A 14,284-nucleotide genomic window follows, 5' to 3' on the forward strand; every position below is an offset into this window, starting at 1 on the left:
TTCAGCTGAGTTCTATGGTTCGAAGTGATAGATGTTCAAGTAAAAATTTTATCACCTTACAGAATTTTATTTCTGCTTTACTTGCAGTGACAAAGGTGAAGTGAAAGACCTGAATTAGTGAGATGGGTGGAGAAACCTGTAAAGTTGTAAATCTCAAATTGGTCTTAGATGTATCCTATTCGAATCCATTATCTTTGAATGAGGGGGAGCCCATCTTTGAGGGCAATGTTAACTATAGGAATAAAGATGGAACAAATGGAAGAAGCCCTCAGTATTTAATAACAACCTTTTTACCTTGAAGATGTACTCAAGAGAAAACCGGTATGGAATCTCTCCCTCCTGTTCTTAACTGAATGGGTATAGTAATTAGAACACTGGATTTGGAGTCAGGAAGATCTGAATTCATATCTTGCCTCTAGCACTTACTTAGTTGTATTAACCTAGACATAAGTTGTTTCCATTTCCTCATCTGTAAATAAGGGGAGAATAATAGCACCTACTTTCTAGAGTTGTTGTGAGGATCAAATGGCATAATATTTATAAATTTTTGCAAACTTTTTTTTGGTAAACTTTAAAAGTACCACAAAATGCTGACTCTGTTATACACCTTTGCTTCTTTATTTGAACTTTATCTTGGCTAGAAAATGGAGAACATATTCATAGTGACTCAGAGTCCTGCATGGGAACCTCTTCCTCTCCCAGGTCAAATCATGTTACATGGAGCCCAACTAGACAAAGACATTTTTTTCCAGGTCCTTAAATAGAAGGAATGATGAAGGTACCTACTTTACCAGCTGGAAGGGCTGATTCAATTTTGTCTTTGGAGAAATGATGGTTCCCAGAAGGCATCCAAATGCTTTTCTATTTCTCTTACCCAGATGCCACACTTTCAGACTGTGCTTTTCTTGACTGAGTCCAACTCTTCAGATCTTTAGCTTTAGCTTCAGTATGTGGGTCTAATTTTGTCATAGATGGAGTCTCACCAGAAATTGAGTGCCGGTTTTTTAAGAGTTGGGGAGAGTCCTGCTCTCTGTTAAATGATAAGCTTGAGTACCATGAGGTCCGATGTGGGGATAGCTAGTTGGTACAGAAGGGAGAGTGTTGCATCGAGGAATAAGGAAGACATTAAATTGAATCCAACCTCAGATTCTTGCAACTTGGTTCTTCTTGGACAAATCACTTAACCAGGCACAATTTTCTCCACTATAAAATGGGGTTAATAATAGCACCTGGCTCTTAGCTATTATTATCAAATGACAATTGATGTAAACTACTTGGCAACCTTAGAACCTACAGAAATATTAACTATTACTGTTATTGAGGGGATAGTTAGTTGGTTTGCTTTGAAGGACACTCTCAGTCTAACTTATTTAAGTGGGGAAGGTAGTGGGCAAAAAGATATTTTCAGAGGCCTGATTGAAAATCATCCAGGTATAAACCTCTTGATGGTAATTTCAGAAGTTCTCATTCTATTAGGAAGTTTGGTTTGGTCAAGGCTTATTTTATCTCATTCCACTTAGTCAGACGCTTCCTCTGCAGGAGAAGAAAATATAATACCCTTGCTCTAGAGTTAGAGAACCTGGGTTCAGATGTATGACTTTGGAAAAGTCATTTATCTTCCCTAAGCCTTTTTTTTCCTCATCTATAATATGAGATAGTTGGACTGATTGGCTTCTGAGGTCCCTTGAAATTCTAAATCTGTGATGCTATGACCCTCAAATAACAAAATCAACAGATCAAAACATACTTCCAAAGTAATATGGGGTTGTTTAGGTAAGACATGTATTAGATAAATAATGGAGTAGTCAACTTTGTGAAACTTTCAAGCAAGAGATGTCTGTTGTGAAGAAAGAAACAGATATGAATTAAATTGTGATTTTTCTAGAATTATTGGGGAAGAGGGGAAGCTCCCTTAAAGGAGTCAACCTAAAAACCAGTTGGGAGGGAGAATATTGTTGTTGTTTGTCCTTCATTTTTAAAGAGCACCAATGACATCATGGGGGTGATAGCTTGACTTTTTATAAATTGGGTTTGAAGTGAGGCAAAGTTGCACAAAGTTATCAGCCTTATTCTCTCTTTCAGTCATCAAAGAGAGAATATAGGACTTCAAGAGAGAAGACATTTTCAAGTCCTGTCTCTGACATTTCTGACTTTGAGCAATCACTTTACATCTCTGACCCTCAGGGTTTTGATTGGTTAAATGGACATGAGAAATGGTATATTGGAAAGAGCAATAGGTCTTTAGAATTAGAGGACCTGAGTTTATCTGCTTCTGGCTACTTGTGTGACCTTGGGCAAGTCAATTCAATTCCCTGGGCCTCTGTTTCCTCCTCTATAAAATGAGAAGGCTGGACTTTGATAGACTCTGTGGTCCCTTCTGTTTCTAGATCATCCTATAAAAACTACTTGCCTCATAAGGCTATTTTTTTAAAAAAGTGTATAAATATTACAGCTTTGGAGAAATGTAAGCTGTCATTATCATTATGTTTCAAGGCAGCGCATTCCACTTCTAGAATGTTATCTTTATATCTAACCAAAATCTTCCTGCCTATAATTTTTTCCTGGTCCTGACCTTTGGGATCAGATAATTTTTATTCCATCTTTGACATGACATTCCTTTAAATGATGGTCTCTTCTCTCATATAAACATTCCCAACTCTTTTGGCCATTTCATTGTGACTTGGCATCAGTCCATTCCATCACCATCTTGGTCATCTTCCAGCTAGACATATTCCAATTTTCCAATGCCTCTCTTTAAGATCTGGTGCCAAGAAATAAGCACAATAATACACATATTTGATTAAAGATCTGGTCATGCCCGAGCATATAAGGACAACATGAGGCAGGTGTCATGATGGTAGTAGATTTCTAGGGTCATATTTATGGCTGCCTCTGGGCTTATTGAATCAGATCATTTTATCCAAAGAGCCATCAGTGAGCTCCATCAATCAATAGAGTCATTGAGGCATATATATACAAAGTATGCAAAAAAGTCTACTTTGGCTAATGATTCCAGATTGCTATACGTCTGCTGCAGGTTCCTAGTAGCTGATTTAGGTAGTTTAAAAATATGAGAAGCCAATTGATTTCTTGATTCATGAGCTTTAGAGACCAATTTCCTTACATCTGAGTGGAATTAGAAGTCTTCTAGATTATTGAAAAGTAGAAAACTTGTTTCATACAGAATAAGGCTTTCCTAGGATCCTGCAAGAACTGCAATAGATGGCATGAAAACTAAACTTCACTCTCAATTCTCAACCTATCCCAGTCAGTTCAACTTGTCTGGGCCTCATTTTGTTCAACTGCCAGAGTGAGGTTGTTCTAGGTCATCTCTAAAGTCCTTTATAGTTCTTACATCCAATGACCAGGTGATCTCTAAATTCAACTGAATTCAACAAATATTTATAAGCACGTACTGACCGCCAAAGAAGCATGTAGGTAGTATATAGAAGGTAAAGGATGAGACTTAGAGACAGGAAAACCCAAGTTCAGGTCCTACCTATATATTAGTTGTGTGAACTTGGGTAAGTGACTTTACCTCTCAGTGCCCTGGTTAATGTTCTAAGACTATAAGGCGGGGAGAGGTGAGCTCTCATAAGTTGCTGACTTGTACAAGTGAAAAAAGCTTACATTCTCAGATATCCATACCTCAATGAAATCACAGTTCTGGACCAAAAAAACCTCCCCAAACAAAAAACAAACAACAATAAAAAAGTAGAGGGAATCATGTCAGGTGCTGGGAGACCAGCCTTTTATTTTATTAACTGTAGATTATATTTATATGGTTCTTTGCTTTTGTAAAGTATATTGTTAAATATATTATCTCATTTGGAAAATCCTATTTTTTATTGTTCCTCCTTCTCAAAGGTTATGGACCATGATACAAATTCATAGCTATAGAAAAAGAGGCAGGAGTAGGGAGATGGGGTATATGTGTGGAACTTGCACTAAATTAGTAAACCAACTTCAGGTAGCACCACCTCCAGGCACTTCATTATTTAATTTATGCAGTCAACATACGATCTTTTGTTCTAGAATTTTTTTTTGATCTTAAGGGAGTATATCCATTTTGTCTGCTTCCTTAAATCTGTTAGAGACCATTTCTTTAATTTATTTTGCATAATTTCTATCCCTAGACTATGCACAAGTTGGATTTTTTGGCTGCTAGTCAAAATAGGACAGTAGGATACATGTAAAGTACATCTCAGTGTCATCCCAAGTGAGCTTATCCATATCTGTTTTGCATAGGTGACTATTTGCTTTGATAAGACCATGTTTGTTAGTTTTCCCAAGAGACAGTGTAGAACAGTGGGGGAAAAAACATAAGACTAAAAGTCAGCAGTCCCGGGTTCTAGTCATATTCCTGTCATTTGGTAGCTAACCAACCCCCTTTAATTTCTCAGCCTTATGCGGAAAATGAGGAGATTGGACTGGCTGGTCCTGACAGCCTTTGCCAGATCCATTATTCTAAAATGTTGTATCTCTAGTTTACAGGAGTAAGAGACCAAATATGGGCAGCTTATTTATACATTTTCAAGTGAAAAAATATGTTAACTAAATTAGAGAAAATGGGTGGTATCACACTCATGTAGACACCCCAATATCTACCCCCTCGCTGGTGCAGAACTTAATGAGTTCTCGTGAGAGAAATGTCACAGACATGTCACTTAGAGGCACTACAGGATTAGTGGAAAGAGTTTTGGACTTTGGGTCAGGAGATTTCCCTGAAGTTGCCAAACCATGTCATATTCTGGTTATCCTCCTCATCCCTCTCCTATAAGGACATTGGATACTGCTCTGTCCCTGGGATCCTGGGCTGAGCTGTTACCTCTTTTCCCTATAGCTAGGCTCATGCCATTTCCAAACCATGTATTGTCTTTCCTTATAAAATGAAAGCTCATAAAAGAATGGAGTGTCTTTTTGTATATGTATTTATATCCTCTGTGTGTGGCATACAGTAAATACTTAATAATGCTTTATCATGAGGATAGTAAGCTAGCTCAGTGAATTGAGAACCAGGTCTGAGACAGGAGTTCCTGGGTTGAAATCTGGCCTCAGATACTTCCTAATTGTGTGACCCTAGGCAAGTCATTTAACCTCCATTGTCTAACCTTTACTGTTCTTCTGCCTTGGTACCAATACTTAAGATTTTAAGATAGAAGGTAAGGTTTTTTTTAATGCTTTATTATTTATTAATTCCCACTTCTAATAAATTAACAATAAATTATTTATAACAACTAGCTGTATGACCTTACACAAGGTGTTTTACCTCCCTGGACCTCAGTTCTCTCATCTGTTAAATGAAAGGATTAGACTAGTTAAACAATTATGGTACACTCCAATTTTGAATCTGTATGGCTTCATCTCAATTTTATCTTTTGCAAAAAAGAATGGACTAATTTAGATGAATTCTTAAGTTTTTTCCAACTTCCAATTCTAAGATTCTATATTCATAGATTCTTTAATTCTATGAAATCATTATTCTACAAAATTAAGATAAACCCTGACAACTGTGACCTTTACTACAGTTCAATAAGGTCTTAAATGTGTTTGGTGAATCGGCTTGAAACTAAATTCATGATCTGATAGAAAGAACTGAATTTGATGATGAAGACGTGGGATCAAATTAAAAGGAGATTGTAAAGGGACCTCAAAATGAAATGTACTACCATTGATGATGATAGAGCAGGAATATAATTACAATGGGACAACTAGATGGAGCAGTGTATAAAGAACTGAACTTAGCATCAGGAAGACCAAAGTTTAACTCCTACTTAGACCACTCAATAGAGGGGCAAGTCTTTCACATCATATGTTAAATCATGTGTTTTACCCCTTTCTGTATCAGTTTCTTCATCTGCAAAATGGAAAAAATAACTCTCACACTCTGATTATTGTGAGGATCCCATGAGATCATGTAAGTAAAGGGTTTTGCTGACCTTTAAAGTGCTGTAGAAAAGTTTTTACTATAATAGTAGACCAGTGGAGAAGAAAACTTTGTGGATGGCATTAATACTTTTATTTTAAAAACAAAATGAAAAAATAGTTCATATTTGCATAGCACTTTAAGACACAAAACACTTTCTTTACTAAAACCCAGAAATGTAAGCACTGAAAGAGTTATCAATCCTGTTCTACAGATGCAGAAACCGAAGTCATGGGCAAAGTGACTTGCTCATGGTCAGTCAACAAATTGTTGGAGAAAGACTCTGCGCACCTGTCCTTTTGATTTCAAGTCCAAATGTTCTTATCTATTCCATTAAGATGACTGGTTAAGGGAGGGGAAGAAGACTAGGTCTTATGGGCATATAAACTCAAATTTCTCCTTAAGTGTAAATCACATTGATCTCAACACAGCAGAAACTGCCTGATTATTGGAATTGAAGTTTCTTTGTTCCCACTCTTTGAAGCCTTCAATCTCCAGAGAATTTATTCACTTAGAGGTTTTATGAGGCTAAGCAGGACACTGACTGGAGCAACATGAATTAAGTATTCATTAATTGGAATCTTTGATTTACAAGAATTCTCAAGGATTCTTTTTCCCTCCAACATAGAGGCATTAGAGGAGGAAGTATTCTAAGATTATACAAGCTCACTTTCTTGTTTTATAGATGAAGGAGCCAAGGTCCACACATGGAAATGACTTAGGTAATGGCCAAATTGGGACTAAAACCAAGAATTTTACAGTTCTTGGGTAGGTGGTCTTTCCATTCTATTCCATTCACACTGCCCCCTGTATTTTCTAACAATGCTTACTTTTGTTCTGCAAGGGAAATAAAGGAGAAGTAGCCTTAGGAAAGTTCTGAAAGTTATTCTCAGGTAAAGAGTAAAGTCAATGAGACTGGCAGAACGGAGAAGTGAAGCAGGATCTTTGGAGGATGGAAAAAACCCAAGTAGCCTGTAAATTTTGAATAGATTGTAAACACATAATAGATGAATGAGATAGGCTTGCCAAGAGGCTGTTAAAATGGCCCAGTTGGGAAATGACTAATGCATGAACGCAAATCTTAGAGGCAGGCAAAGTTAGAGATCTGTGAACTTTCTAAAGGTTAAATAAGTGATAACAGCATTTTATGAATGCCCCCAAAGTGAGTTTCAGGTATTAAATACATGATGTGAATATATAAGTGTCTTTAATTGGATATGATTAAAAATAATGAGATATGTTTAAAATAATGGCAGTAGAGAACAAAATAGCAGTTAGTGAGAAGTGGTCTAGAAAGCCCAAAGTGATAGGTACCTGGTGGTTTCCTTGTCATTAGAAGAGGTAATACTTTTCATATAAGGAATTGGTCACTTGAGCATGTGAAATGAGTTACAGGCCAATAGGACTTCTAGCTTCTCTGGATTCCCTGGCATAGAAACTTTGAATACAGTAATGATAAAATAGAAAAGTATGAGGCAATCCTTCAAATATGTATTATGGCATAATGATTAAAAATCATCTATAGATCCATGGAGACAACTGAATGCTTGGTTCAATCTCCTGTCTGTTGTCAAAGGACCCTTAATTAATCCTACCTTTTACATTTTTGGGTTAGCCTTGGACAAGACAATCTTTTGCCTCAGTTTCCTCATCTGTAAAATAGAGTGGTGAACAAAATGGCTGATGGTGTCCTTCTAGCCCTAGATTTAAGATTCTATGGTTCTGTCCATCTCTGGGTCATTTCACTGCTCATTAGCAGGGGCAAGCAAGGGAAAGGAAAGGAAAGTTGCTGAAAATTCAACTATCAAATATCATCTCATTATTAGCTTTATTGGAAAGGTATAATGGGAGAAAAGGTAGGAATTCATGAAGTTTCTTTAGTTTGTCTCCAGATGTTATATACTAACCTCCCTCTTTTCTCATTTATACAAATACTTGACATTCTATGTCCTGGTTTCTTTGAATATATTGAGAACCTCATTTTCAGAACAATATCATAAGCAGAATCTAATTTTGTCCATGCATAACATGGATAAAATACAGTTTGAAAGACATGAGTGGATGGATAGTGGTATATATCATTGGAGGGAGCATCTAGATCAAGGGGATCAGGGATCCATCTTAGCACTGAAATAAGTATGTATAAATCTCAGTAGATTTTTTTTTATTATGGGTTTTAATCCCAGGATTATATGTTCTAGTAGAAAGCACTGGATTTGGAGTTTAAGGTTATTGGTTCTGGACTTTCCCATTCATAACTATTTTTGCTGAGTCAAACATTGGGTAGTAACTGTCATACTACTGGTTTCTCGTAGAGTAGGAAGGAAGCACAGAGCCAAGATGTGGAAAAGTACAAAGTTTAGTTGCATACAGTATACTCTGTCTATAAATATGTTTACATACATACAAACACACCTATGTATCATAATAATACTTAGTATTCTATATTTGCAAGTGCTTTAAAAAAAACTTTTTCCTATGTCACCTAGCGAATAAATCATAGCATCACAGATTGAGTTAAATGAGACCTCACATGCAATCTAGTCTAATCTACTCATTTTACACCTGAAGCCCCCCCAAATGGAAAAGATTGCCCAAGGTCTTACAAGTAGTGCCTGAGGCAGAATTCAAACCCAGGACCCATGTCTAAAGACCCAATATTCTTTCCATTTACCACATAGCATGATTTCCTGGAAAGAATATCGAATTTAGAGTCAGAAATCATGAGTTCAGATCTTGGCTTTGTCTTTGTTAACTGTTATGACCCCAGGCAAACCACTTCACTTCTATTCCCTTAACTGTAGAATAATAGTGTTCCTGCTACCCATTTCACAGCATTTGGTAAGGTAATATTTTCATACACTTTAAAGACTTGTAGAACTTTCAGTTGTTAATTTCTGAAAGATAGGGTTGGGCTTCATGATAGCTAAGGTTCCATCTAGCTCTAAATTCCTTTGATCCCATTTGAACTTCACAATAATCCTACAAAGTATTGTTCCTATTTGACAGGGAAACTGAGGTCCAGAGAAATTAATTGACTTCTTCATGGCCATAGAATTAATTCTTAATAGTTCCAGGGTTAGTCTTAGGTTTAGGAGCTGATATCAGTGTTACACTCAAACATACTTTGGTTTCTGAGATTCCCTTAGACTCCTGGTGAGTCTAAGTCAATATAAACATTTGTTGTTATTCTTTGTACTCAAAGAAACCAAAATGACATCATGATGTTGGGGTCAGTGTACAGGTTCCCACTGTGACTGATCAGACCAATCTGTGCTAGGAAGGTTCTACCACAGGCTGGGTACAAATAGACCATATGGACATTTGGAATGGAGATGCCTCTAAATTTGCACATCTCACATTTCTTTTGAGCTACTGCAATTATGCTTTACTCATAGAGCACAGCCCCTTCTTTGATGTGGGCGTGCCAAGCTGGATGGTCCTGTGGGGCAACAACTTAGGAATGGGCAGCCTAATAACATTTATCTTCAGACAGAAGACCATAAGGTGGCTGAGTCATTTCTGGGACTGACATTTGAGAACTCTCAAATGTGTCTGGGGAATATTGTAGAGAGGAAGGAAGAGGAAGTCAGAGAAAAATGGAACTAAGCCGATTGTCTCTTGATTCTTCAGACCAGGGAATGACATTCTCCTCTCAATTCTCCTCTCCCTTACATCTTTTTACCTGAGATCTGGAGTCCTTTGGACCAATTTTGTCATCCTGGAGCCAGCCCAGCTTCTCGGAGGGAGGAAGAGGAGACTGAAGCAGCTGTTTGTCTGCCTGAATTAGAAATCAGATTACACATGACGATGGAAGCCATCTTTAATGACTACCTTTCTGTTTGATTTGCCACAGTGCTTTGCCTTCAAGGCATACTTGAGTTACAGAAAATTAGTCAAGTCTAGGTAATACACTTGCCTAAATGTAAAACTGTTTGGTCTATTCTTCTTTCTCATATTGATGATCTTTCAACACCTATTATGGAAAGTTTCAGTGATACACATGCATTATCCAGTAGTTTTAAGGAAACTTATCATAGGAGCATAGAATCATAAATTTAGCTCTGAGAGGGAATGTAAGCTTCCATGAGGCCAGGTTCCTTATTTTACAGGCATAGAGAAAGCTTTTTAGAAGAAACAACTTACCCAAGATTATACACAAATAAATAGCACAAAGGTTTCTTTGATGAAGGCAATAAGAAATCTTTAATCTGTAAAATTATGGCAAACTTGGTTGTTCACATAGAGGCAAAAAGAGGCAAATCCAGAATTGGCAGGCCCACAAACACAGTACTTATCCAAAACCCAGTGAAAGCAAAGGAGGAACATAGGGTCAGCAATCCAGTTGGTCTCCATGGATCTGCTGCCCTCCATCTGCCTTGAATAGTTCACAGAGGCAGCAGCTTCACCCAATGATTGATTCATTCAACAAACACCTGTTAAGTGACCACTCTTTGTCAGGCACATAGAGGGTAGGGACCAGATTTGTGATTTTATTGGCATAAGGCATACATGGAAGAGCAAAATACCCCCTGCCAATGTAGGTCAGCATCTTATCTGCAATTTATAAGCTTAGAGGATAGCTTAGATCACTGAGAAGACAGGAGACTTGTCCAGAGTCATATAGCCATTATATTCCAGAGGTGGAACTTGAACCTAGGTCTTCCTACCTTTGAAGTCAACTCTTTACTCACTATATATCACATTCTCTCTCATGGCAATGGAGAATATGAAGACAAAAGCAAAATGGTCTCTACTTTTATAATCTACTGAAGTGGGGGACTACTATGCACAGATAAATAAAAATTTTAAATGTATGAACTAAATGCAAAGTACTAGGAGAAAGGAAGGGGCAGCTAGGTGGCACAGTGGAGAGAACTATCCTTGAGTTCAAATCTGGCCTTAAACACTTATTAGCTGTGTGACCCTGAGCAAGTCATTTACTCCAGTTTGCCTCAGTTTCTTTATCTATAAAATGAGCCAGAGAAGGAGTTAGCAAATCACTCCACTATCTGTGACCAAATAGGATCCCAAAGAGTTGGACACAGCTGAGAAATAACTGCAAATGAGTAAGGAGGGCCTGATAACTAGAGAGATTAGAGGTAGCCATCGAATTTTCCCCTTAGCAAAATGAGGAGGCTCTATGAAGTAATCTCTGTTTTGAAATCTTGAAGTCCTAGGAGCAGAGTCTTATGAATAGTAGGTATTTAATGATTTTTTTTAATGTCATTGGCTTGGAGGAGAAATGCAGCTTGTATAAACTGGGAAAAATTTGATTGGTCAATGAGACCCAAGGAGATATGGCTTTGCTCTGTGGAGGAGAAGCCAACAGCCTGTCTAGGGAAGAGAAATAAACAATGCACAGATGAGTAGAGGGAGAGCCATTCAAAGAGCAATGAGCCTGAGGAAAAACCAAAGGGGAAATGGTGGGTTGCACACTAAATATCAGCTAAATATCAGAGCGCAGTGATGCTAAGATGAGAGAATCAAATAATTTCCAGCACTGCCACCTAAGTGGGTGATTTTGTCTTCTGAGGGATAAATAGCATGTACTGCTGCAGTTGAGGTGTCTAAAGGTGTAATTGCTTATTATGTTTTGGTTTCCTTAGGCTCTGATTAGCCATTAAAAGACAACAACAGTGGCAGCCGCAAAAAACAACAACAACAACAACAACAAAAAGCAAATGACACTAAAGTCCCTTCTCTGTTCCTAAGGAACTCTGCTTCACTTAAAACTTCAAATGGACTCAGTTTCTAATCACTCTTGTGGTAATAAGATACCTTATCTATATTCACTGCTGGAGACACTGTTATTCAGAGAAGTTTGGAGAGCTGTCCACATATGTGTAGCAAACTAATGACAGAGTGAGGATCCTGCTCCATTACTGGAGGGGGACAAGGGAGGATATTGTGTATGTGTCATCTGTTTGGATTCTGGGCTCTTCAAGTAGATATTGTGACTACTTCTGTGGTGTAGAGAGTGTCTGTATAATGCTGAGCACATGGTAGGTGCTTCATAAAGGTTTGTTGAATTGGGTTGAGTTGCACTGAACTTGGGCCATTGGTGATGGTCAACAAAACAGTATTGGTGAGGGAAAGGGAGATTAAAGGCATGATAATTGATGCAAAGCCTACCAGTGAGTGAGGGAAAGTCTTTAAAACAATGTGCAAAAAGACTGTCAGAGATTAAAATCGCCTCAGCAAAAAAAGTTTCAACTAGGAGAGACATATACTTTATACCAATACATACAAAGGTCCACATTTTAATTTTAGTGGACACTTTCCATTAAGCTAGACAAATTTCAACTCCATAACTTAAAAAAACCCTTATCTTCTGGCTTAGAATCAATATTGTGCATTGGTTCCAAGGGAGAAGAGTGGTAAGGGCTAGGAAATTGGGGTTAAGCAATTTGCCCAGGGGCATGCAGCTTGGAAACATCTGAAGTCAGATTTAAACCCAGCACCTCCCATCCCCAAATTCCTTATTAGCTATGCTTCTTATCTCTGTTTTCCTGTAAATCTTCAAAAGAAAATCTACTCAGTGTCTTCGAGGCATTTTTATTTTTCAATAACTCAAGGGTGCCATATAACATTTGGCTTATACATTATCTCTTATTTTCATCACATGACTTGTCCATCTCCCTTTCTTGTCACATTCTTCCTTGACAATATCTTCCACGCTATTTCTTATATATAAGTTGCCATTGGTGCCATGCAGTCACCAACTTATCTCCCATTGGACCTTTTTCTGTTAGCCTTTAGATTGTTTGTAAGATCATTGTACTCAATGATCTATAGCTGCACTACATTCATGGGAGAATGCTCAAATCAAAGAGTTGAATGTTTACTGCAGAAAGTAGTTTAGGATCATTGAAAGTCTGACTCAAGTTCTCCAGTAGAATCTAATTGGGGGATATGTAGTCTGTGACAGACAGGATTTGGTCCCAGCTTCTCCAACTCCAAAATCAGAATTCTCTTTCTCTATATCATACTGTGCATAGACAACTTACTCAAATGATTGCCTTATCTATAGCCAGTTACTTTCCATCCCTTTAGGTAATGCCAATTTCAACTTTTTTTTTTACTATGTTGTTTGGCATTTGCTCATTCTGACTCATTTCCTCAAGAAAATATTCATAGTGTCTAGAGGAAAGTATGGGTGGTAGAGGACTTTATGTTGATGCCATGTGAGACCAGTTGAAGAATATTTAATATTTAATCTGAATATTTAATCTGGAGATGGGAAGACTGAGGGACCCAATAATAATAGGTAACACTTATATTTAGCACTTTAAATTTTGTAGAACACTTTACAAGTATTAGCTCACTTGATCCTCACAACAATCCTACGAGGTAGGTATTATTATAATCCTCATTTTTCAGATGAAAAAACTAAGACAGACAGAGGCTAAGCAATTTGACCAGAGTCATACAGCTAGGAAGTGTCTGAAGTCAGATTTGAATGTAGGCCTTCTTCATTCCAAGCCTAGCATGCTATATCTTGTGCTATCTCGCTGCTTCTGGACATAATAGGTATCTTCCAGTTTTCAAAGGTTTGTCATGTGGAAGAGGAATTTAACTTGTTCTGTTTGATCCCATAGTTAAAGAATAGGAATGATGTGGAGGTGTTACAGAGACAACTTTTGGCTTAATGAAAGGATAAAAAAATTCCCACTAATTACCTCTCTTTAAAAGTAGAACAGGCTATCTATGATTAGATGTCTTTGACTACATTTTTGGATGATCTCTTCTCAGGAATCTTGTCAAAAGGAGTCTTTTTTTTTTTTTAAAGAATAGGTTGGACCACATTTCCACTGAAGTCCTTTAGAACTCTAAAGATTTATGATTTTATGATTCTGTGCAATTGATCTGTTTTCATCCTTTCTCATATCCTTATCTTTTAAATTAATTAGTTAATTAATTTGTTACATGCAAGTTCTTAGGCATCTCCCTCCCTCACCTCCCCACACTAGAGAAGGCACCATCTGTCAAAAAGATAGATGTACATGTAAAAATGTCTTGCTTTTTTCTATTGATCAATTCTTAATATCTTACACCCTTTACTAAGATAAGATCAAAGTGGATATTTGACCCAGGCATAAAAGGAGATATCATGAACAAATCGGAGAACAAAGATTATATCCTGAACTTGAACCTTTTTTCCAACATAGTTTTCACCACTTCCCCTGTGACCATCTTCTCAAAGAAGTTGCTCAATGTCAAAATTCATATGGACTTAATTTGGAAAATATCAATAAGTTCTCTCTCTCTTTCTCTCTCTCACTTTCTTTTTTGCCCTACCTTCCTTCTTCCTTCCTTCCTTCCTTCCTTCCTTCCTTCCTTCCTTCCTTCCTTCCT

General features: G+C 37.4%; 1 protein-coding gene across 1 annotated transcript in view; it reads left to right on the forward strand.

Annotated features, from left to right (window-relative positions):
- Positions 1-1,081, forward strand: part of OPN5 (opsin 5) — a 44,594-nt gene extending 43,513 nt beyond the window's left edge. The window contains exon 7 of the mRNA XM_044675338.1: positions 972-1,081. Coding sequence (XP_044531273.1) covers positions 972-1,081 — 110 coding nt within the window. The remainder of the gene's footprint in view (positions 1-971) is intronic.
- Positions 1,082-14,284: the final 13,203 nt, after the last annotated feature.

The sequence above is a fragment of the Gracilinanus agilis genome, chromosome 4 (genome assembly GCF_016433145.1).
Source record: "Gracilinanus agilis isolate LMUSP501 chromosome 4, AgileGrace, whole genome shotgun sequence".
NCBI lineage: Eukaryota > Metazoa > Chordata > Mammalia > Didelphimorphia > Didelphidae > Gracilinanus > Gracilinanus agilis.